At 40.5% G+C, this 24,234-nt stretch overlaps 2 protein-coding genes across 3 annotated transcripts in view; one reads left to right on the top strand and one right to left on the bottom strand.

The window, feature by feature from the left end:
* Sos1 (SOS Ras/Rac guanine nucleotide exchange factor 1) overlaps positions 1 to 24,234 on the top strand; it is an 84,300-nt gene that overhangs the window by 7,054 nt on the left and 53,012 nt on the right. For both annotated transcript variants that reach the window (XM_075955674.1, XM_075955673.1), the window contains exons 2-4: positions 16,683 to 16,808; positions 21,789 to 21,920; positions 23,374 to 23,538. In XM_075955674.1, the coding sequence (XP_075811789.1) occupies positions 16,683 to 16,808; positions 21,789 to 21,920; positions 23,374 to 23,538 (423 nt within the window). The remainder of the gene's footprint in view (positions 1 to 16,682; positions 16,809 to 21,788; positions 21,921 to 23,373; positions 23,539 to 24,234) is intronic.
* Positions 13,740 to 24,234, bottom strand: part of Arhgef33 (Rho guanine nucleotide exchange factor 33) — a 149,594-nt gene continuing 139,099 nt past the window's right edge. The window contains exon 18 of the mRNA XM_075955688.1: positions 13,740 to 14,469. Coding sequence (XP_075811803.1) covers positions 14,376 to 14,469 — 94 coding nt within the window. The 3' untranslated portion in view covers positions 13,740 to 14,375. The remainder of the gene's footprint in view (positions 14,470 to 24,234) is intronic.

Raw genomic sequence — 24,234 nt, 5'->3', positions numbered from 1 at the left:
ATAAGATGAGAGTAAGCATTCTTTGTCCTCTGCCCAATTTTAAGGGGAACGCATTCTGTCTTAATTCTTGAGTGTCGGTTAACTATAAGGTTTTTGTGAATTCAAGTTGAAACTGTTATTTCCTTTATTTTATGTGCACACACATGCTTGCTTGTGTGCATGTTTACATGTGTGAGTGCATGTGAGAGCATTTGTGCGTGTGCGTGCGATCGTGCGTGTGTGCGTAAGCGCGTATGTGCGTGTACGTACGTAGATGCTTACGTTCATGCGCAAAGGCATACGTGCGCGCTCGCATTTCTGTGCATGCGTGTGTACGTTGTATGCTTGCGTGCATGTGCGCGCGCAGGCGTGTGTGTGTGTGTGTGTGTGTGTGTGTGTGTGTGTGTGTGTGTGTGTGTGTGTGTAGGTATGCCTGCTCTGTAGCACTCATGGAAGTCAGAGGATGGAATTTTGTTGTTGAGACAGGGTTGAGCACTGGGAATGAAGGTGTGTGCCCCTGCAGTGGCTCAGAGAACCAAGCTTGGTCACTTGTCCTCAGACCTTCATGTGCACACCTAGGTATGTATGCCTATACATACACACACACCACACTAGATAATAAAGAACTATATAGAAAAAGTTGTTCCAAGCCGGGCGGGGGTGGCTCATGACTTTAATCCCAGCGCACAGGAGGCAGGGGCAGGCGGATCTCAGTCTGAGACCAGCATGGTCTGCAGATCGAATTCCAGAACTGGCTTCATAGCTACTGGGAAATCCTGTCTCAAAAAACAAAAAAGAAAAAGAAAAAAAGGTATTTTGAATCTCATGTCTTTAAACCTACTGTCCATTTATTTATTTTCTTTCTTTTCTTTCAAAGTGTATTTTGAGGGCTAGAGAGATGACTCAGTGGCTAAAAGCCCTTATTGCTCTTCTGGAAGACCCAGTATCTGCATGATAGCTCACAACCACCCATACCTCCATTTCCAGGGGATATGATGCCCTTGTCTGACCTCCACAGATATCAGGCATGCCCGTGATACACAAACATAAAGGCAAGCAGAATACTCATATGTATAATATAAGATAAATCTACAAAAAATTTAAATGTATTTTTTAAAACCAACAAAAATTCTGTCAGCAGTTTCAACATTTAGAAAAACTGTAATTTCTATATAAATGTAATTGAAACCAAGAACAGGGCTGATTTCTAGAATTCTGCCAGGATGCGTATAATGCTGTTTATAAAGTTTGCCTAACTGTCCAAAAGTCACCTGCGCATACTATTGAAACACACTCTTGTGCTAACTGTGCATTTTCGTCCTGTGTACTTAGCCTTTCCTTGTTCTGTCTGGTAAGAACTTTATTCAGCTGTGATTCCCATGTGTCACAGAGTTTACAGTAACATACTATCAGTAAAGTCATAAAGACTTTTTCCTAGAAATTCATACACACAGTAACATTTTCAGAAATATTACACAAAATTAGTGATCCCTGATTATATTTCTTTTAAAAAATTTTAATTTTTTCAAGACAAGGTCTGTGTGATCCTGGCTGTTTGTGTATTTAAAATATAATTTATAGTCCTCTCTTAAACAGCAAATTTGCATTAATTATTAAGACTTTGTAACTTGTTTGTTTTTCAGACAGACTCTCTTATAGCCCATGCTGACTCAAATTGAGTAAGTAGCTGAGGATGACCTTGAACTCTTGCTCCTTCTACCTTCATCTCTGTAGTGCTGGGTCACAGGTTTCTGGCATTATGCCCAGTGTTAAAGTGGGTAATATCCCTATTTCATTTTATTATTTTTAAATTTTAAATGATTTATATTTGTGTACATTGGTGTTTTGCCTGCATGTGTGTCTGTGTGGAGGTGTTGGGCTCCCTGGAACTGGAGTGACAGACAATTGTGAGCTGCCATGTGGGTGCTGTTTATTGAACAAGGGTTGGGAAGAGCAGCCAGTGCTCTTAGCCTCTGAGCCATCTCTCCAGTGCCTTATCCCTATTTTATAGAGTAGCAAGTAAATATATCTATCGTCCAGAGTCACATTGCTGTCAAATTAAAGAAGTGGGTTTCAAGTCATGTCTTAACTTACATATGTAAGACTGGCCTGCATATAGTTTTTATTATTTGTACAATGGGGAAAGTAGGGTCCATCTTGCAAAATAGTTTGAAACTATGCCTCCGGTTCTTCTAAGAGTTAAGAAACTTTCTTTGTGGGGTGCCCTACTACTGGGAGCCATATTCAGAGTGGCCTGTGCTGCCACCTGAGGCCATGGTGATGTCTGGGTCCATGCTGCCACTGAGGGTCATGTGTGGGCCCATGGTCCTATGGTGGCTGTGGTCTGTGCTAATGTCCATGGCCCATGTTGCTACTAAAGGTCATGTGGATGTTTGTAGTCAGTGCTGCAGACTCACGTTGTCTGCAGGTGAGTATCTACACTGCCACCTTGAGGCCATTTTGGTGTCCATAGTCTGGGCTGCTTCCGAGGGCTCTGTCTGGGTCTGTGGTCCTACTGCAGCAAAGGGCTGTTTTTGTGGTCTGTGCTGTCACCAGCATGACATGATCCATGTTTCCACTGACTGTGAAGAGCTAGGAGGCTACTTTTGCTGTGAGGGAGGGACATGGAAGGCTTCTGTAACAAACATTACCTCCCAACCTCCCCTCAAAGTAACTGCATAGACAGGAAGCCATCAAAGAGAAGTCTTAAAAAGTGTGATGAGGTGCTGAAGTGTGGCTCTCTACAATTCATCCATTCTGGAGGGGTGCAGGAGGAAAGGATTCAGTTCTATTTAAGGAGCTGGTCATTGGGAGTTTGTCCATGCTCCAGTGAGTGAGGCAACTTTTTTCTTATTTTTTTATTCTTATTTATTTATTTTTACTTTTTTTCTGCGGGTGAAGTCACAAGGGTGGGGTGCAGACAAGGAAGGACTGGGAAGTGAATGTGATTGAGGTGCATGATGTGAAATTCCCAGATAATCAATAAAAATGTTATGTTGAAAAAAAAAAGAGTTAACAAGCTTTTAAATTGTTCTTTTTTTAAAAAGTTTTTTTTTAATTTGTTTTTATTTCATGTACATTGGTGTTGTGCCTATGTGTATGTCTGTGTGAGGGTGTCAGATCCCCTGGAACTGGAGTTACAGACAGTTGTGAGCTGTCATGTGGGTGCTGGGAATTGAACCTGGGTTCTCTGGGAGATCAGCCAGTGCTCTTAACCACTGAGCCATTTCTCCGGTCCTAATTATGTTTTTTTTTAAAATGTGTTATTTCACAGTTAAGATTTGATTTTTATTTATGTATTATTATTGTGTGTGCATTATGTGTGGGTCATGGGTCGGGGGTGTGCCACAGCTTGTGGAGCCACTTCTGCCGTTCCCCCTTCATGTCGGTTCCGGGTCAGGCTTGTGCATCTGTCCAGTACCCTCCTACTGAGCCATTTTGCCTGTGGCACATGAACATGTACCTCTCCCACATGTACACACAAAATAGAGAAAATGTACTACATTTTTTTTTATTGTTGTGGCTCTAAAAAGTAATGGTGTAACTGGGTATGGTAACACATGCAGTAACAGCAGTCTTGAATACACCTCAACCCCATCACATACTCTACCCCAACCCACAAAACACACACAAACAATAATGAATACAATTTAAAAGATACAGCTATAAACCTGGTTCTTAGAAAGAATTATGATAGGCTAATTGAAATACCAACTAAAACACTGATTCTATTTAGCTATTATGTAACACAGTGCTTCTTAGCAAAAAGTATATTATAATACACAATATTCGCTTACCCATCAGTTTTCAACACTAATGAAGTCATTCCAGTGAGTTTGGTCATATGTTTTTAAAACCTCAAATACTGTTCGTAATTTCAACATCAAGCAATGAGAAACCTAGACAAACTTCAAAATAAGAAAAAGACTTCAAAGGCATGGACAGTAGTTTAGTATGGTTTTTCTCTTCTAGTTTCATTGAAGTGAAATCAACTATGCTCTTAGTTAGAATTTAATTGGCCAGCTGTTTGTCTTTAACTTTTATGGGAGCAATCAGTTAAAGCTCTGGAAGAAAATCTATCCTTTCATTCTTATTTTGCCATATAATCACATTTACATCCTGAAATGACCAAGATTTGTTAAACACAGTGGGGGAAGCATGTTCTCTTTAGGTATAGATACTGTGTATATTATAACTCACACACACTGAATAAAGGTTCTTATATATCTTTACCAAAATCTTTCTGATGGTGACAGGAAATTCCAAATTTTTAAATATAAGCAAATACTTACTCAGCGCTGTAGCGGCATTCTGTTCTGTTTTCTCCGCCTACCTAATTTTCTGTCCTATCAGGGCCAAGGCAGTCTCTTTATTAACCAATAAAAGTAACCCAGACCCTCCTCCATCACAGCGCAATTCTATTGTAGATTATTTTTTAAAGTATTTATTTAAAGTATTGCTGGGCATGGTGGTACATGATTTATTCATCTCAGCATTTGGAAGGTAAAGGCAGAAGATGAAGAACTCAGGTGATCCTCAGTTGCTTACTCAGTTTGAGATTGGCATGGGCTATAAGAGAGCCTGTCTGAGAAACGAGCAAGTTACAAAGACGTAATTAATGCAAATTTGCTGTTTAAGTGAGGACTACAAATTACATTTCAAATACACAGACAGCCAGGGCTATGTAGAAAGAGTGTCTCCATTTTTTTTAAAAGTATTTTAATGTAATGATCTGACTTGATACATATTCACATATAATAAATATACTTCTCTCTCACATCCACAACTCAACAGATGCGTGAATACAGAGGAATGACCATGATCATTTCTTTTTCTTTTCTTTTCTTTTTTTTGTTTGTGAGACAGGGTTTCTCTGTGTTGCTTTGGAGCCTGTCCTGGAACTAGCTCTTGTAGACCAGGCTTGAACTCACAGAGATCCGCCTGCCTCTGCCTCCTGAGTGCCGGGATTAAAGGTGTACACCACCACTGCCCAGCCCCATGATCATTTCTTAGAGTAGACTATATTAACAAAGTTTATACTCCATAACATCTTCTTATGTTGTTGAGATAGACCCTGGTGCCCTAGGTTAGCCAAATTGTCAGTCATTCAGGCTTGGCGCTGGACATAGTGCCTTGACTGTGTTAAAGAGCTGCTCCCGAGGCTCTGAATGTTGTTTGCTTGTTTGAGACAGGGGCTCACTACGTGGACCAGGCTGGCCTTGAACTCAGGGATCTACCTACCAACACCCCAAACCCTGCCCTTGAGGAGTGAGGGTAGGTCTCGTTTTCATTTACAACACCTTCTTGCTGTTGAGCCTTTGCTAGGACGGGCAAACTAATCTAGTGGTGATCAAAGTACCACAGAGGTAAAGGATGCACTCCCGCCTCAGACTACCCGCTCCGTATTATATCAGTATTTCAAAGACAAGGTCTCATTGTGTGGCGGGGACTGGCCTTGAGCTCCAGGTCCTACAGAGCTACAATAAAAATGACTCCAATAGGCCCATAGGGAATGGCACTGTTGGGGGAAGTGTGGTCTTGGTAGAGGAGGTATGTCATTAGGGGTGAACTTTGAGGTCTCGTATGCTCAAGCCTGGCCAGTGTGTCTCAGTCTCTTCTTGCTGCCTGTGGATCCAGACATAGAACTCTGAGCTGCTGCCCAGCACCTCCCTGTTTGCCATCATGTTTCCTGCCATGATGGTCGTGGACTAAACCTCTGAACTGAACTGAGCCCCAGTTAAATGTTTTCCTTTATAAGATTTGCTGTAGTCATGGTGTCTCTTCACAGTAATAAAACCCTAAATAAGACACCTGCTAAGGCATCTCACAGGCCTCTTTGTTTTTCTTTTTTAAGACAGAGTGTAGCCAAGGTTGACCCTGAACACCTGATACTTCAGCCTCAGCCTCCCACATATCTGGATTATAAACCTGTGCTGCCGCATCCTGCTGGGACTCGTGTAGTTTTCAAAAAGGATTTGTTTTATTTATGCATTTTTCCTGCATAGGCAGGCACCAGACCCCCTGCACCTGGGTCCTCTGCAAGGACAAGTGCTCCTAGCTGCAGATCATCTCTCTGGCCCCTTGCTCAATTTCTTAGAGGTTTGAAGTCTATATACAAACAGTGAATAGAGCATATAAGTTGTTTTAAAGAATAATAAAATTAATATCTGTGTGCCGAACACAGATTTTAAAAGTCATTTATTTTATTTGGAGACAAGTTCTCATATAACTCAGGCTTGCCCGGAACTTGCAATATTGCCCATGCTGGGCTGGAATTCATTAAGATTGCGAGTATGAATCAGCATTCTCAACTGAAATAACTTTTTACAATTATTATTATTTCTTTATTTTGTGTGTGTTGGTATCTCGCCTGCATATATGTGTTTATACCATTTGCATGTGTTCACTAAGGTCAGAGGTTTCTGATCTCCTGGAACTGGAGTTACATTGCCACCAATGGAGTTGTGAGTCACCAAGTGGGTGCTGGGAATTGAGCCTGGGTCCTCTGCAAGCGCAGCAAGTGCTTTTGATTGTTGAGTCAATTCTCCAGTCCCTGCATATAGTTTTGAAGATGGTTTCACTCATAGCCCAAGCTGGCCCTAACCTCATTATATATAGCACAGGCTGGGCTTGAATGTGAAGTGTTCCTCTTGCCTTCACTTCCTGAGTGCTGTGATTACAGGCATGAGCGACCACTCCCAGCTTTAAAACAAAATTTTCTTTATTTTATTATTTTTAAAGTTTTTGTTTTATTTAATGTCTCCCCATTGTGTTCTCTTTAAAGCAGATTGCTCTGATTGCTTGGCTGAGTTTTTCCTGTGCAGTGTCTTTTGTGATGGGTTCCCAGTGTTATTCACTGACTTATGTTTGGTATGTTCAGATTTGCTTGGTTGTTGGTGGTGCTCTTGGTTTGTTTTCAGAATCAAGATGAGTAATTTCTTCCCCCCCCCCTTTTTTTTAACTTTTTATTGATTTTTGTGGATTTCACATGGTGCATCTTGATTCCACTCATGTCTTCATCCCTTCATATCCACCCTCTTCCCTTGCAATCTCCTTCCTAAGATAAAACAAAAAGACAAGCAAAGTCTCGTCATGGAAGCTGTAGTTGGACACAGTGAGTCACACAGTAAACCCTTTGGTCCGTGCGTCTAGTTTGAGGCCTCTGGTTTCTGCTACAATATTGACACAAGCCCTCACTGGATATCCTCTTGTCCTGTGTCATGGAGATCCTGAAGGTTTGGGTATGCAGGACCAGGCCCTTCACGTGCTCCAGCCTAGCTGGGTTGATGATGGGATGAGACAATTCATAGCTCTGCTTCGGGGCCTGAGTGATTGCTGGGCTGGTCAGCCCTGCTAGCTCTTCCTCATCCTTACCACCATGGTGAGCTCTTCAGCACCCCCACCCCTGCAGCTTACCCTGCGCAGTAAGCAGCAAGGGGCAGGCTGGCTCACCCACACCTACACCACCAGGGCCTGCTCTACTGTGTTGCCCAGGTGAGGTGCAGAGCCTTTTCCAAGTGCTACAGCTGGTGAGGGGCAGAATCAGCTCTCTTGCCTGCCATGGTTGTCTAGGGCTAGGGGGCAAGATGAGCAATTTCATATAAAATCTTTTAATTATTTCTTGGATATTTTGATTTATTCAGCTATATCTAAAGTAAAACTAGAATCTTAAAAATTACTGCAAGAAACCCTCCTACCCCGATATCACATGATCTTCTAATTCTGATAGTTCACAAGATCTAAGTCTAGATCTAGTGAGCTGTGCAGTACCGACTGCTGCACATAGGGAATGCTTTTTGGTTCTTACTCGGGTAAGCTTCCTCTTCCCAGGTCTGCCAGCTCATGCATTTATGCCTCCAGCCTCTTTTCAGTGTCTTTTAAGATACCTTCATAATTTGTTTTACTATCTGATGTTGTTTCCTTTTGTTTGGGTGAACAGGTGTGATGGTCAGATCCAAAGTTGACGTCAGGTGTCTTCTTGAGGCAGGTCTCTTTGAAACTGTCGTCTAGCTGGCCAGCTTGCCCCATGGATCGCCTGCCCTCGGAGTGCTGAGGTTACAGCTGGTTACTTTGCCTGCCTAATATTTCATGGGTGTCGGGGATCCAAACTAAAGTTCCCTATCCACTGAGCCATTCCCCCGCCACCTTTTATGCTTTCTCTATAGATCTCTAAACGTTTTGTCTGTCTCTTGGGTGGCACCGCACCGCACCTTCATATTGCAGCAAGTCTGGTCCTAATCTTAATGATACTAGTCAAAAAGGACCAGAGGATTCAGAGGCTAATCTATCCTTTATAAAGATCAGCTTTTCATTTAATGGTTTCATGTACTAATGAATATTAGCTAATTTATTTGTTCCAAGTTGCAATATTTATCTTTCTACATTTATTATGAATCCTCCCAGAAGGAAGAATCCCTCTTTAATTAGGGATATTTGGTTATTATAATGTACAGATCAGACAGGAAAATTTTTATGTATATTTATTTTTTTTTCAGGGTGAGGAATTAGTACCACAGTCATTATCAGTGTAATTCAGTGTTTTTTTTTTTTAATGAACAATAGCAATACTCAGTTTTGGAAACTGGAAAGTCCAATATCAAGATTGTTTTAAGTATCATTTACTTCAGCCCATAAAGCTATTGTATTTTGAATAGTTACAGTTTTTTGGCTTTAGAGGGTTTTTTGTTGTTATTGTTGTTTATTTGTTTTGAGACGGATTTCTCTGCTTAACGCTCTGGCTGTCCTGTAACTCACTCTATAAACCTGGCTGGCCTTGAACTCACAGAGATCCACCTGCTCTGCCTCCCTAATGCTGGGATTAAAGGTGTGTGCTACCACTCCCAGCTTAAAGGTTTTTTTTAAAGATTAATTTTATTTTTTCTTTTGTATATCACATATGCGTGAGTGCCCACAAAGGCCAAGAAAGAGGGCTGACTAACCTGGAGTTAAAAGTGAGCCACCCTGTATGATGCTGGGAATTTAACTTGGGTCTAAAGAACAGCAAGTGGTCTTAACTGCTGAGCCATTTCTCCAGCCCTTGACTTGGTCTTAAAATTTTTCCATATTTCACCAGGCAGTGGTGGCACAAGCCTTTAATCCCAGCACTTGGGAGGGAGAGACAGGTGGATCACGCTGGTCCACAAAGCGAGTTCTAGAACAACCAGGACTGTTACACAGAGAAACCCTGTCTTGGAAAAACAAAACAAACCAAACCAAAACAGAACAAAAATAAAACTCCCAAATGATTCCATCTTTTATCAATGAGAAAGTTTTTATGATATTCAGGTGTTGTGTAGTTATGCTCTATGGCACACTGTCTGTTACAACTACATGTCCTTAGCTTTGTACCGTCTTCCACTATACAGGTTTTATTTAAAGAATTAAGTCTATACATGTACTCTGAAAAATACTTGCTGTACATGTATCCTATTGCATATGTGTGTGTGAGTGTGTGTATGTGTGTGTGTATGTGTGTGCGTGCGCACGCACATGTGCTTGTGGAGGCCAGAGGTCTCCTTGGTTTCATTCCTCAGGAGTTGTCCTCCTTATATTTTGAAATGGGATCTCCCTGGGATGTCACCGACTATAGAAGTCTAGCTGACCACTGGGCCTCAGACAATGTGACTGTTTTCATATTTTTTGGTTCTTAGACTACAAACATTCAGTACTACTTCTAGCACCAGGATGGTGGGTCATTTCTTCCATAGGCTGCCTGATTTTTTTGGTGTGCTACATAAGACATTAGCACATACTGGTGTGCTACATAAGACATTAGCACATACTGGTGTGCTCATTGCCCTATGTCATGTTGCATTTGTGTACCTGTGCAAATCAATGATCTTAACATTTAGCTTTGACTCCTCAGAGGAAGGCTATGGCTGTGCCTGTCTATGTGGTATGCCTTAGACAAAGTCCCATAAGGAATAAGTCCTGACTGAGGGATGTGTCAGGTCTTAGATGACCACCTACCTACCTGTCCCTTCAGGATCTGGGTGACTGTCACTGTGGATACCTGTTCTATCTCACAGGAAGATGACTAGGACCCTGGCTGGTATCTAATTGGGCTGCAGCATCTTCATGGTGGTTTCCAGTGCTTTGTTGGTCTTTTGTTTCCAAAAGGCTAGGTCCTGTCTGCTGGAACGTCTTGTACTCCAAGGCTCTGTAGCAGCAGCACCCAGGCTTATATGATTGTGTCTGGTAGAAGGACAGTGGTGCTATGTCCTTAATTCATCTTTATACCCCCACCCCGCCAGTAACCAAAGCTCATACATGGGCTTGTGAAGCAAGCCCTTCTACTTGTTGAGCCCTCTCCCTAGCCCTTCTGCCTTTTAAACTAACCCTAGAGTGAGGTGAGGGAAGTATCTGAAGCATTAACTATGACTTAACAACCGTAACGCAGATTTGAATAATCAAATCTTTATTATTCGCTCTTATGGTAAAGGTTTTGAAAATACCAGCCTCATTGCAGATTCTCTCATTATATTTAAGGCTGAGAAGGTGGCTCAGTAGGTAAGAGTACTTGCTCTGCAACCATTAGGACTTGCAACTACCAGAACCCACATTAAAGCAAAAACCAAAACCAGGCATGATTGTGGGTACCTGTAACCTGCGCTGGGGAGCTGAGACAGGTGGCTCTCTAGAGTCGCATCTCAGTCCAAATGGTGATCTTCCTTCCAGTTTAAGAGGAGACCTTGTCTGAAGACTACAAAGTGACATACCAGTGTCCTGATCTGGCTTCTTTATGTGCATACATAGCACCATGAAGGGATGTGTGAGAGAAGATCTGACCTAAGACATGATAGAATACAACCTAAAGCCTTTCAAATCTTTGAGAGAAATCAGCCAGAAGAGCTCTTAAGGATTCATCAGAATTTAAAACAGTGGTTTACCTAGGGTTCCTGAGTGTCCTTATATCAGGCAGAAATTCATACAGAACTAGTTATAATAGCACATAAAATTGTTATATAATGTGCTAGGACTTACTGCAGTTAAAGTGAGCCATCAGGATAGAAGTCAGTCAGTCCTTTGGGTAGTTTAAAATCCCAAAGGTGGCATCTTTGATTGAATGTGGTGACTATATCTTACCAAAGGAATCAATGTCAAGTCGATTAAAATTCCTATTCATGTCTATCATTGATTCTTTAGTATTTTCTTTTTTAAAAAGGAGGGGTCTATTACTGAGGTTGAGAGATGGCTCAGCAGTTAAGAGCATTTGCTGCTACGGCAGAGGACCTGGTTCGTGTTTCTAGCACACACATGGTGTCTTACAATGGTTTGTAACTCCAGTTCCAGGGGATCCAGTGCCCACTTCTGGCCATCACAGGCACCAGGTATATATGTGGTACACATAGGCAAAACACTGGTACACATTTTAAAAAATGTGTATCATGTATTTCTTAGAAATATTTGGTTTTGCTTGACATTTAACTGTGTTTTCAGAGAACTTGAAAATTTTTTTTTTTTTCGAGACAGGGTTTCCCTGTGGCTTTCTCGAACTCACAGAGATCCGCCAGCCTCTCCCTCCCGAGTGCTGGGATTAAAGGCGTGCGCCACCATCGCCCGGCGAGAACTTGAAAGTTTTGTTCTTTTGAGGGAATAAAACAATTTGTTGGCTTCTTGTGTAAATGAATTTTGTGAACCTAATTTGAGAAAGTAGATGATAAAGATTCGTGTTCAGAAACTTAGAAATACACTTCATTTTCTGTAAGTAAAGTAATTCTCTGTTTGATTTATTTACCTAATAGGTTTTATTCAGCTTTTAGTAATTACCAGTAAATGAAATTATCAAACTTGAATCCTGAAAATTTTTACATAAAACACCAGATTTAACCAGCATTTGAATGTATGAGAATTTATCCAGTTATTGTTTTTAGTCATTGTGTTTCTCTGGTGTGGCTGTATATAATGAATTTGATTCTGCACAATAAATGTCTATCTTAGTTTAAACTGATATTGTATGTAGGATAAGAGTTTCTGCTTGAAGGTGTGCTCCTGGAATCAGCCAAGCTCCTAGCCTTATTGGCACACAAGCATTTTATGCCTTCACCTCTACAAAACAGAGTATTCAAGTGTTCCCTGAATGCTAGAGGCCTGGAGTAAAAAGAAAGGAGAAAACTATTCTATAAATAGATGAACAAGACCTTGCCTGATTGGTGCATCATTATCCAATTAGACTGATAGAAAGAACATACAATTAATTGTAACTCATTATTAGAGCTCAAACTGTAGTACCTGGAGTGGGGGTTCGTACACATCAGAATATAAAGTCAGTAATGTAAACAATTATTGTGTTTGACTCATTCCTGTATAGCTAGCCCTTAACAGACAGTATGTATAATATTTGAGATGTAGCTTAATTGGTATGAGTGCCTGCCTAGCATGCATGAAGCTCTGGGTTTGATCCCCAGCACTACACACATACCTGTAATCTAATACTGAGGAGGTAGGAGCAGGAAGGTCAGAAATATAAGGTTATCTTTGGCCATGAAGTAAGTTTGAGACCATGATAAGTGAGTCTTTATAAGAGACAAATTTATAACCATTGAATCCTGGGAGAATCAGGGACCATTTTACCTTGTCACATGAAAAGATCTGCCAAAGCTGATTAAAGTAGAACAGCGTGTTTCTTAGGGTTTCTGTTGCTGTGAAGAGACACCATGACCATGGCAACTCTTATAAAGAAAAATATTTCATTGGGCGGCTTACAGTTTCAGAGATTTAGTCCATTGTCATCATGGTAGGACACAGCAGCATGCAGGCAGACATGGTGCTGGAGAAGGAGCTGAGAATTCTGCATCTCAATCCGCAGGCAAAAGGAAGTGAACTGTGTCACTGGGCATAGCTTGGACATAGGAGATGCCACAGTGACACATTTCCTTCAACGAGACCAGCTACTCCAACAAGGCCATACCTCCTAATAGTGCCTCTCCCTTGGAGGGCCATTTTCTTTCAAACTACCACATTCCACTCCCTGGCCCTCAAAGGCTTATAACCATATCATAATGCAAAAATGTATTCAGTCCCAACTTCAAAAGGCCCCATAATCTATCACAATCTCAAACTTGTTTAAACGTCTAAAGTTCAAAGTCTCTTCTGAGATTCATATACTCTCTTAACTTTAATTGCCTTAAAATCAAAATAAAAAAGCAACTCACATACTTCCAACATATAATGGCACAAGACATACATTACCATTCCAAAGTGCAGGGAAGGGAGCATAGTAAGGAAACACTGGACCAAAGCCCCCAAACCAGCCAGGCAAACTCCATACTCTTCACCTCCATGTCAGATGTCAAAATGCTCTTTAGATCTCCAACTCCTTTCAGCTTTGTTGATTGTAACACACTTCTCTACCTTGGGCTGGTTCCACTCCCTCTTAGCAGCTCTCCTTGATAGGTATCCCATGGCTCTAGCATGTCCATCATCTTGGGGTCTCCAAGGTTATCCACGCTTCAACTTCACTGCTTCATACAATGGCTTTTCTAGGCCTCCACTCAGGGACACCCCTGACACGTGCCTGGCCTTAATGGCTTTCCCTAGTTGTTCTTTGACTCTAAAGCCAGAACCATGTGATCAAAACTGCCAAGAACATGTGTGTTTGTTCAATTACATCTTCACCAGCTGTTTGTGATGGTTTCCTTCACTGCCTAATCTTGGCTGTTCAGAAATTGGCCTCAAACTCAGAGATCTGCCTGCCTCTGCCTCCAAAGTGCTGGGATTAAAGGTGTGCACCACCACCAACACTAAGCTTTTCTTTAATTCCTTTTCACAGGTTATAAATTTAGCTGGGTGGGGTCTTTCCCTGAGGTCACCACTCCCTTTATTGTATTTCTTAATTGGTTTATCTCCTTGAGCACAGGATTTAGTTCTCTTCCCTGGTATTCCTTTTCTCCTCAAATTTTACATTTTGTATTTTTCCTTGCTAAGCTTGCTCCTTTTCATTATAAATCTTCACTAGAGCTAACACTAATAACCACGTGACAAAGACTATACTAGGCTGCTTTGAAATTTTCTCTGCCAATGGAATTAATCCAAAACTCTTCAGTTTAGTCACAGGCAAATGAGAAGTAAGCAACTTACAAAACTCTAGAAATCACAGGGACATCTCGCTGCCTGGACAGTCACCCAAAGTTCTTTTGTACCATTGGGGCATCCATCTTCGGCCTACAGGCCCATAGTATCCAGAGACATTTCCATGAAGCAGGAAATTTCAAAGGCAATTCAGTCACTATTTGCTGTGTCCTGCAGAATGTCTCGCAGACTCTTTCATGAGTCAGGAACCCCAAAAGATCATCTCACCTTTAGGCAAGTTCAGCAGTCCTCTCTCTGAGGGTTCTTTGTATCCAGATTATGCATCAGTCAGTCCAGGCAAGAGCAGTTTCTTGCCCAAATAGCTATCAAACTCCATAAGGATCCTCTTCAATGCCCATCTTCCTCTTGAAGTAGATTGGTGCTTCCAGGAGCAGACGTGCCTCATTATCATGAAAAGCCCTAAGTTATTAAAACATTTAAAATGCCATATTCTGTAGTCTTTGAAAGATTGAAGAATGCCTATCTATATATCTAGAAAATCTAAATAACATGACTACAAGCTTGACTATTATAGATGATTATCTATTAATCTATATTTCTTAATTATACATTACATTTTTTAAATGAACTACACAATAAGACAGATTCAGACATAAAAGACCTCTAAATGAGACACAGTGTTTAAAAAATGTGTGTGGGCTTGGGAGAGAGAAGATAAAGAATATAGGTAAATGGTTTATAAAAAAAAGTCTCTAAAGAGACAGAGTACAGTCATAGATTAAAGGAGTAAAGATAATAAAATAAATATTAAAAAGTAATAGAGCAAGAAAAATAAGCTACATAAAGATGGAAAATTCACAAAGAGTCTGGATTATGTGAATTACTGTGTTTTCTTTGAATTTTCTGACTGTAAAGGAGCTAAGTACAGAGAGACATTTCATTGTATGGGCTGCTAAACTAAATCAACATATATGTTTTAAAGGTTTTTTTGACTTCAAAGTTTGAGTCCAAGGATATTTTGCTTTAGAAAAGAGGTTCTTCTTTTGTTTTCAAAGAGGATGAGAACCTGTGCAATACTTCCAGACTAATGTGGTTTGATGGACCGAGACCCCCTGAAAGGTCACCTTGAACACCATTCTTTTATATTGCATTTGTTTAACTCTGTAAAGCTGTGTTACTTTGCCTGCCTAAAACACCTGATTGATCTAGTAAAGAGCTGAACAGCCAATAGCTGGGCAGAAGGGAGAAATATGTGAGGCTGCCAGGCAGAGAGAATAAATAGGAGAAGAAAGAAGAGGGAGGAGTGAGAAAAGGAGCAGAGAATGATGCCAAGGGCTAGCCACCTAGCCATGAAGTAAGAAGGAAAGAAAGATGTATAGAATAAAGAAAGGTAAAAACTCAGAGGCAAAATTTAGTTTAAGAGAGATGGATAATTTAATTTAGAAAAGCTGTCATAAGTAAAAAAAAAAGGCTGGGAATTCATAAGTAAAAATAAGTCTCTGTATATGTATTTGGGCACATACATATATGTATTGGTGGTGGGCCCCAAAAGAGTAAACAAACAAAACAAAAAACTAGCTACAATATACTAACAGTTTTTCCCCACACTGAGGCTCTCATCTCCATACTGTTTGCCTTCAGTCAATGGGTACATGTCTTAAAGTATATTTAGCATCAGGAATGACTTTTCTTGCCATTTATTTGGTGAGGAATAGTTCTGACCCATAGTGAGCAATAAAGGAATGCAAAATTGTTGTGCTGGTTATTAAAATGAAAGCTTGGTAGAGACCATCAGCCAGCCTTAAGCAATTCTGAAAAAAGTCATGGAAAAATAAAGATTATTAGATGATCACCCATCTTCTCACAGTTTAATATACTAAATTACATGTGTCAAAGTGCTCATTTGGGTTGTGTATGGTGTGTGTGTGTGTGTGTGTGTGTGGAGAGAGAGAGAGAGAGAAAGAGCAAGTGCATTTATAGATGTCAGAGGACAATATGTGGGGGAGTAAACTCTTACTTCCCACACAGGGTCTCTATCTCTCCTGCTATGCTGAGTGCTCCAGGCTTCTGGCCTGCCAGGTTCTTGGCAATTCTCCTGTGTCAGACTCCCATCTGTGTAATTTGTGTGTGGATCAAACTCTGGTCCCCAGGCTTGTGCTTTTATCCTCTCCTTGGCCCTGTGTTGATTGTTGTAAGGTGGTTTTATGTCCACAACTATCTATTACTTGTATTGTGTGTACTCTCCATAGTACTAGATGCTGAATACTCATTAGTGAACCTGATGAGCTATGCTCTTGGGTCTTATCATTGGGTATGGAAGGTAAAATTAAACAAGGGACAGAACCTCAATTTCACCCAAGTAGAATGTTGAAAGTTCTAGCTGGTTCTGGGCAGGCATCCCACATAAACTGAGTATTTTATCACTGCCATAGCCACTCTCTCCTACTCCCATTTCTGCTTTTCATTGCAATCCATAGTGTATGCAAAAATAGTGAAATTACAGTTAGGTAACTGGATCTCCAAAAGATATTAATAGCCTACATGGTGCATGAGGCTGGGAACAAAAGGTTGAGAAGCCCTGATTTTTGGACAACAGTCAATCTGTATTTGTGGGCTAATCCAAATTCTTTAGTACAAACCCGTACTCTAATTACTTCACTTTCTGTTTATAGGTTCAGGGGCAAGTTCATCCTACCCTCGAGTCTAATGATGATGCTCTTCAGTATGTTGAAGAATTAATTTTGCAATTATTAAACATGCTGTGCCAAGCTCAGCCCCGGAGTGCTTCAGATGTGGAGGTATGATAAATGACACCTTTTGTCCTGTAGGCTGTATGTATTTCTAGCTTGCATGTTTGTTGTAATGGCAGTGAAGGAGAAAAGCATTAGCTCTTCAGGTTGCTCATGGATGTCTTTAAACTTTGTTCTGGGTATGTGATAGACTAGCTGTGAAACTTTAAGATCTGACTTTTCAGTTTAAATGGACAACTTCTTGTTGTTACTAGAATCTTTTCTATTTTGAGACAAAGCCTCTTTCTATAGTTAGTCCTGGCTGCCCAGGAACTCGCTATGTAAACCAGAATGGTCTTGAACTCACAGAGATGTTCATACTTTTAAGAGTAGAACATGTGCAAAGTTTTCATCCCAAAAACATTTCCTTTAAATTTCAAAAAGTTAAAGGATTGATAGTAAAGTATCTGAAAATACGTCAGGGAGAATAGCAGGAAAGATTGGGATCAGAGAAAGATGAACTTATAACTGCACTGGTAACAGTTACAAAGCAAATGTGAGTATGTGCTGACGGACAGAGCTGAAGGTTCCCAAGGTGTGGACTTAAAAAATTATGGTGCCAAACATTGCTGTTCTGCAAACCTTTAATACCAGCAATTGGGAGGTAAAGGCAAGATTGGATCAGGTTTCCAAATCAACTTTAACTGTATAGGGAGTTCAAGGCTAGCCTGGGCTATGTGAGACCTGTCTCAAAAGCAAAGCAAAAGAATCCAGGAGAGTGTTCTAGTTATTGTTATCCTTAACTCCTACAAGTCACAGGACTTTAGATGAGTGTGGAAGTTTGCTGTTTCAAAGAAGCAGCTAATGGAACTGTCTAGGAACATTGAAGATTAGGGGTGTATCTTATTGGCTAGGATACATGAAGCCTCAAATTCCGTCTCCAGGGTTGGCCCCACACCCCAAAAAAAGAAAGGGGGAAAACAGGTTTGAAATGTAGAAAAGATCATGTACTGTGTAATTCTTATTTTTTAACTCATTTACAGTAGGTTCTTTGTGGTGGTTTCGTTTTGTTGTTTTTGAGACAGGATCACATGTAGCGCAGTTTGGCCTTAAATTCAACTTGCCGTATAGTCAAGAACATTTCTTAATCCTTCTGCCTCCACCTCCCATTTGATGGGATTTCAAGAGTTCCCTGTTAAACATTGCTGATTTCTTCCCATTTCCATTTAATTTTAAAGACAGACTTTTTTATTCATACTTTCTCTTAAATACTTATTTCTGTTGTTTCACAGGGATCTTGAGTAGCACTGCTTGCCTGATTATATCACATCAACAATTTCAGTTGGGTTTTCTATTTGATCCTTGCTTGTGCTTCCACGGTTTGGCAGAATCCAGACTTAATGTCTAGTGTATTAGAAAGGACTTACAAATGTCACCTTGCTTATTATTCTGATGTTGGTATCTGATGTTGGTATATTCTAGGAATCTGATGACATTGCAAACACAAATCAGATCTTTCTGTCATGTTTATGTAACCTTGTTTGTCTCATTTCATCTTTAATCTATAAACTAGGAACAGAAAACCATATGAAATTCTAATGTGTAGGCTTTAGGACTGGAGATAGTTTTGTGCAAGAATATGTAAGAATATGGCAATAAGAAATGTCAGTCACTTATATAATGAGCTTTATCATTTTTTTTTCAAACATTTGTTTTTATTATATTAAACTGTATGTATGTGCACACCTGTGTGTAGGTATGTACACAGTGCAGGTCCCCACAGAGACCAAAGCAGTTGGATCCCTGTCTTAGGGCAAGTTGGAGAGGAAAGGGTTTATTTGGTTTGGTCTTCTCTGTAGTCCATCATGGAAAGAAGCCAGGGCAGGAACTCAAACAGAGCAGAAACCTGGAGGCAGGAGCTAATGCACTGGTCATGAAGGGAGCTGCTTACTGGCTGCTCAGCCTGCTTTCTTATAGAATCCCGGGCCACCCGCCTAGGGATGGCTCTACCCACAATGCGCTGGGCCCTCCTCCATCAATCACTAGTTAAGAAAATGCCTACAGGACTGCCTTCAGCCAAATCTTATGAAGACATTTTTTTCACTTGAGGTTCCCTTCTCTCTGGTGACTCTACTTTGTGTCAAGTTGACATAAAACAATCCAGCACAATCCCCTGAATCTGGGGTTACAGGCAGTTGTGAGCTATGTGATTGATGGCAGAGCTAGGAATCAGACTCAGGTCTCCTGGAAGAGACCTCGCTCTGAACCACTGAAATTTTGTAATTTCAAAGTGCTAGTTTAAAATTTGTATATTCTTAAAACAATCCTATAGGGTATCTTTCTCTTTGCTTATGTGTTTGAAAATTGACCATCAGAAGAGAATAGATACAAATGAAGATTTAAGGCAAAAAAAAAACCCTCAAAAACAAACAAACAAACAAAAACAATTTGGGGGGCTGGAGAGATGGCTTTCCAGGCCATAAGATCACTTGGTGCATTGATCATCCAGAAGGAAACAGAAAAGATGAGTGTGCTTCATAAAACAAGGGCCAGGTTTATTCAGGAGCCCTGTTTCAGTTTCTGTATATGGGTATTCTATAAACTATTGAAAATGTATCATTTAACTTTGTGTGTGTATGTAGACGTGCCACATTTGCATGAAGGGAACAACTTTCAGGAGTTTTTTCCCATCAGTTCTGGGGATCAAGCTCAGGTCATGAGGCTGCCAGTGCCCTGACCTGTGGAGCTGTCTCACCAGCTTGGAGATTTTACTGCATTGTCTGTCTGTCTGTCTGTCTGTCTGTTTGTTTTTAAAGTTCGCAAAGTGGTGGATGAAAACATTTTTTTAATTAGTCTGTGCTCGCGCGTGCGTGAATGTATGTGTGCATGGGTGGTTGGGATAGGGAGAGGAGAGGGTTTGCTAGTGCAGGCATGCATGTAGTGTGTATGGAAGCTGAAGACAGCTGTGGAGTCTGTTCTTCCACTGTGGGTTTCTGAGCTCAGGGACTGACCTCATGTCATCAGACTAGTGGAGCAAGTGAGTCTCACCAGGCTATAAGGATTTTCTATGGCATTTTCATGCGTATGTCATTTATACTTTGTTGTTATCGCCCTCTCCCCGTTCCTCCCTCCTGTCCCCTTTTTGCTGATTCCCCGTCCCCTCCCCCAATAATTGTCTCTTCGACTTTCATGTCTTATGTTTCATGTTGTTTCTCTGGTTTGAGGTTTCGAAGTGCTAGGAGTCCCATGGCTGGTGAAGAGCTGAAGCCTCATGGTAGAACTCTTACCCAGGAGGCAGAAGGCCCTGGTACAGTCCAAAGCACAGTGCCAGAGTGACTAGAGGAGGAGAGAGCTAAGGGGAGCAAGGGGTGCTTTGTGTTTTGGATGTTCTTTTGTTATCCTTTCCCTTTCACTTCCTGCCACCCCTCCTAGCCTCTTGCTCTGCCACCATTTTGAACCTTTGTATTACCTTTATCAAATAAGGAGAGCAGGCAGGGTTCCAACTAGGCAGTTAAAGAGCTTTGCTACTTTTTTTTTTAACTACAAGAATTCTTTTACTTCTGATTAAACTACGTCTAATGTAACTAAAATATGCAGTTTTCAAGACTGGCACCTGAACAGTCTTGCACACAGATGAAGAGAGGATTAGATAACTGTGTGCAAACCTGCCCCCAGGATGTCCTAAATGCACTGTGTACCTTCCTCACACCTAGCTCTACAGTGTCTGTGCAAACCTGCTCCCAGGATGTCCTAAATGCACTGTGTACCTTCCTCACACCTAGCTCTACAGTGTCTGTGCAAACCTGCTCCCAGGATGTCCTAAATGCACTGTGTACCTTCCTCACACCTAGCTCTACAGTGTCTGTGCAAACCTGCTCCCAGGATGTCCTAAATGCACTGTGTACCTTCCTCACACCTAGCTCTACAGTGTCTGTGCAAACCTGCTCCCAGGATGTCCTAAATGCACTGTGTACCTTCCTCACACCTAGCTCTACAGTGTCTGTGTGCAAACCTGCTCCCAGGATGTCCTAAATGCACTGTGTACCTTCCTCACACCTAGCTCTACAGTGTCTGTGCAATGTACTTACTGATAAAACTTCCATTCAGGTTTGTATTGGGGCAATGTTCAATTCCATCTGGTTGTTTCACATGTCTAGTTGAATAGTGAGACTTTGTAATACTGACCTCTACTGGCTATAACCGAGGTGTACTGCAAGTGGGTTTTAAACACTGGAAGAGGGAGCTCTTTTTGCTAATAGTAAATTACTTTAAAATAGGGGGTTTAGCTATTATGACAGGCCATTCTTTAATTTTCAATCATATCATATTTTAACCATATAACTTGGAGATGATAGATTTGAAGTAGTTTGCTAAAAAATGGAACTGTGCTTTGCTGTTACTGATACAAACCACTTAGCTTCGTGACTTGTAGACAGTTTTGATAGAAATATTCTCACATGAGGGTTGGAGAAAGAAACATTTCTGAGGTTTTAATTGAAAATGCTACTGGAATTTATGATTGGAATTAAAGTAAAAATACAAGTACATAAGAATTTATTGAGCTTGTGATGATGGTACATGCTATTAATCCCAGCAGCTGGAGGCAGAAGCAGGCATTTTCGGAGAGGTTGAGGTCAGCCTGGTCTATAGAGCGAGTTCCAGGACAGCCAGAACTATACAGAGAAACCCTGTTTTGCCTTGCAACCCTCCACCCTCCCCTGAGGGCCAAAAATATTGGAGTTGTATTTGCTAAATTAGTTTAAGTCTCCTTCCTTGAAACTGAAAGAGTGATGTTTAAAGTGATGGGTCAGTCTTGCCATCAGTGTCAGTGAAGGTGGAATTCAGGGTGTGATTTCCCGGGTAATTAAAGTGTGTTCAGTCCCTTAGTCACATAATTATGAAACTAATACACTGACAACCACAGGATTTCTAAAATCATGTTTACAATATAAATTATGTGAAGAGCTCAGCTTTGTGAATTTTTATTTAACAGAAAAATTTAAGTGACGAACTCTGTTTCATTTGTCTGTTGTTTTCCTATTTTTTAAGGAACGCGTTCAAAAAAGTTTCCCTCATCCAATTGATAAATGGGCAATAGCTGATGCCCAATCCGCTATTGAAAAGAGGAAGAGAAGAAACCCTTTATCTCTGCCAGCAGAAAGAATTCATCATTTGTTAAGGGTAAGCTGAAACCCTGCCGTCTTGCCTTTGAAAGGCAAACTAATTGAATAAGAAATCGTAAGTTTTCTAGGAATTCATGTTGTGGCACGGGTACTATGATAATGAATAGATTGGGCAGCGTGGCTTAATGTAATTTCAGACCAATAGTAATAAATAAAGTTATATTGTGGATCTTGTTTACCTCAGAGGTTGCTAGAAAATAGAATTTGTAAAATTTCTTGTCCTTGCTGCTCAGACCTACGTGTCCCATAAAACTTTTCAGATCTGTTAGATCTGTGCAGAAGCTGCGGTGAAACTGCAGCAGGCAACTGTTGTCACGGACAGAAATCCCACATATTACTTACATGAGCTGGTCCTACTTAGATTTAAGTTAATCACTTTAATCTTCCCAGAACTGACAGAAAAGTGCCGAGAATCCTAATAATGCTAATTTTGTTTCTTACTGTGACAAATTCACAAACACACACACACACACACACACACACACACACCCCTTAGTACAATATTTAAAACCTTAGTAAAAGTTATTCTGTTTTTTTTCCCCTTTGAAACGGGGTCTTACTTTATTACTCAGGTTGGCCTTGACCTAGGATTTGTAATTCTCCTGCTTCTGCCTCCCAAGTACTGGGATTAAAGACATGCATTGTTATACCCAACTGACTTTTATTTTCTCCTCTTGTTTAGAATTCATCTTTCTTGAGGAAATTAGTTCCACAAAAGAACATACTCTCTATTAAGTTCAATAATAGGGCTATTTAATGTGCTCAGTAGCATATAGCTTTTTTTTCCCATAGAAAGCCAACAAAGTGCCATAAGGCTCCTTGGGGAGCCCCGGTTTCTTGGGAAACTATTGAGGTATAAGACTAATAGCTATTCCTGGATGCCAATATTATAGACACTCTTGTTTCGTAAGAAAAAGATTCTGTGTAGCTTCTTTTGTGCATTCCTACTTGGTAACAGAGACCATTTGCTTCTGACTCTAAACCTAGACTTTCCCGCTTAGGATAGCATTACCTACCTAGTAACGTGCACTGCTGAAGTAGTGTACATGGCGAGGGACAATTCTGCTTTCTTAGCTTTTTAAAAGTGTGTATGTGTGTATTCTATATATATATATATATATAGCTTTGTATCTTTATTTCTCATGATTGAACCAGTGAAACTTAAATTATTAAATGTTGGTAATGACAAGCTTCAGTAAAAGTTAAGTCGTGTATTTTTGGGGGGGGGGGGGCAGGGTTTCTCTGTAGCTTTGGAGCCTGTCCTGGAACTAGCTCTTGTAGACCAGGCTGGCCTCGAACTCACAGAGATCCGCCTGCCTCTGCCTCCCTAGTGCTGGGATTAAAGGTGTGCGCCACCACCGCCCAGTCAAGTTGTGTACTTTTATTTTTTAGTCAGTATATTAAGTTTACTGTATATGGTGTTTAAACATACTTTCTTTTTAATTTTTCAGGAGGTCTTGGGTTATAAAATTGACCACCAGGTTTCTGTTTACATAGTAGCAGTATTAGAATATATTTCTGCAGATATTTTAAAATTGGTGGGGAATTATGTAAGAAATATACGTCATTATGAAATCACAAAACAAGACATTAAAGTGGCAATGTGTGCTGATAAGGTAAGAGCTCTGTGTGTTTTACTCATAAATTTTACTTATGATTTATCAGATGCTAATGTCTTCTTCAGAAAGAATTGGACACTGCATTATGTGTTGGGAGGATTTTCAGTAATCTAATAGCATGCATCCAGGTTGTTACTGTGTAGGAATAAGGTAGAGATGTATGACACCTGAATGCCTCCGCAGGGAAGAAAGCATTTCTGATGGCATTCTGTTTGGGCTTTCCTCATGCTCAGACCATCTCAGTACCCAATCTACTTATGTCTTAGTGTTTGTTCTTATAGAGTAATCTAGAATGAAATAAGTGACCTGGTCTGAAGTATTACAAGTGTTTTCATATTTTTAAATGCATAAGTACTTGGTTTTAATGATTAAAATTTTGAAACTGAAATACAAAATGTTTGCTACTTTGTTTTAAATATGTATGTGTGTATACTTTCATGAGTTTATGTATACATTGTACATATGGGAACTCAGAGAAGCCAAAACAGGGCGTCAGATCCCCTGAACTTGAAATTATAGTCAGTTCTGAAATGCCTGACATGGCTGCTGGAAACTGAAAATGCAGTCTGTGTTCTTCTTAACCATTGAGCCATCTATCCAGTCCTTCTGCTTGCTGCTTCTTAATGAATCATATAAATAAAATATTTTTATGTATCTATTATGTGCTCACACAGAATGAGATATAGAGAAACA

This window comes from Microtus pennsylvanicus, chromosome 21, assembly GCF_037038515.1.
Source record: "Microtus pennsylvanicus isolate mMicPen1 chromosome 21, mMicPen1.hap1, whole genome shotgun sequence".
Classification (NCBI taxonomy): Eukaryota; Metazoa; Chordata; class Mammalia; order Rodentia; family Cricetidae; genus Microtus; species Microtus pennsylvanicus.
The sequence above is the reverse complement of the archived record's forward strand: the minus strand, read 5'-3'. Positions and strand labels throughout refer to the sequence as shown.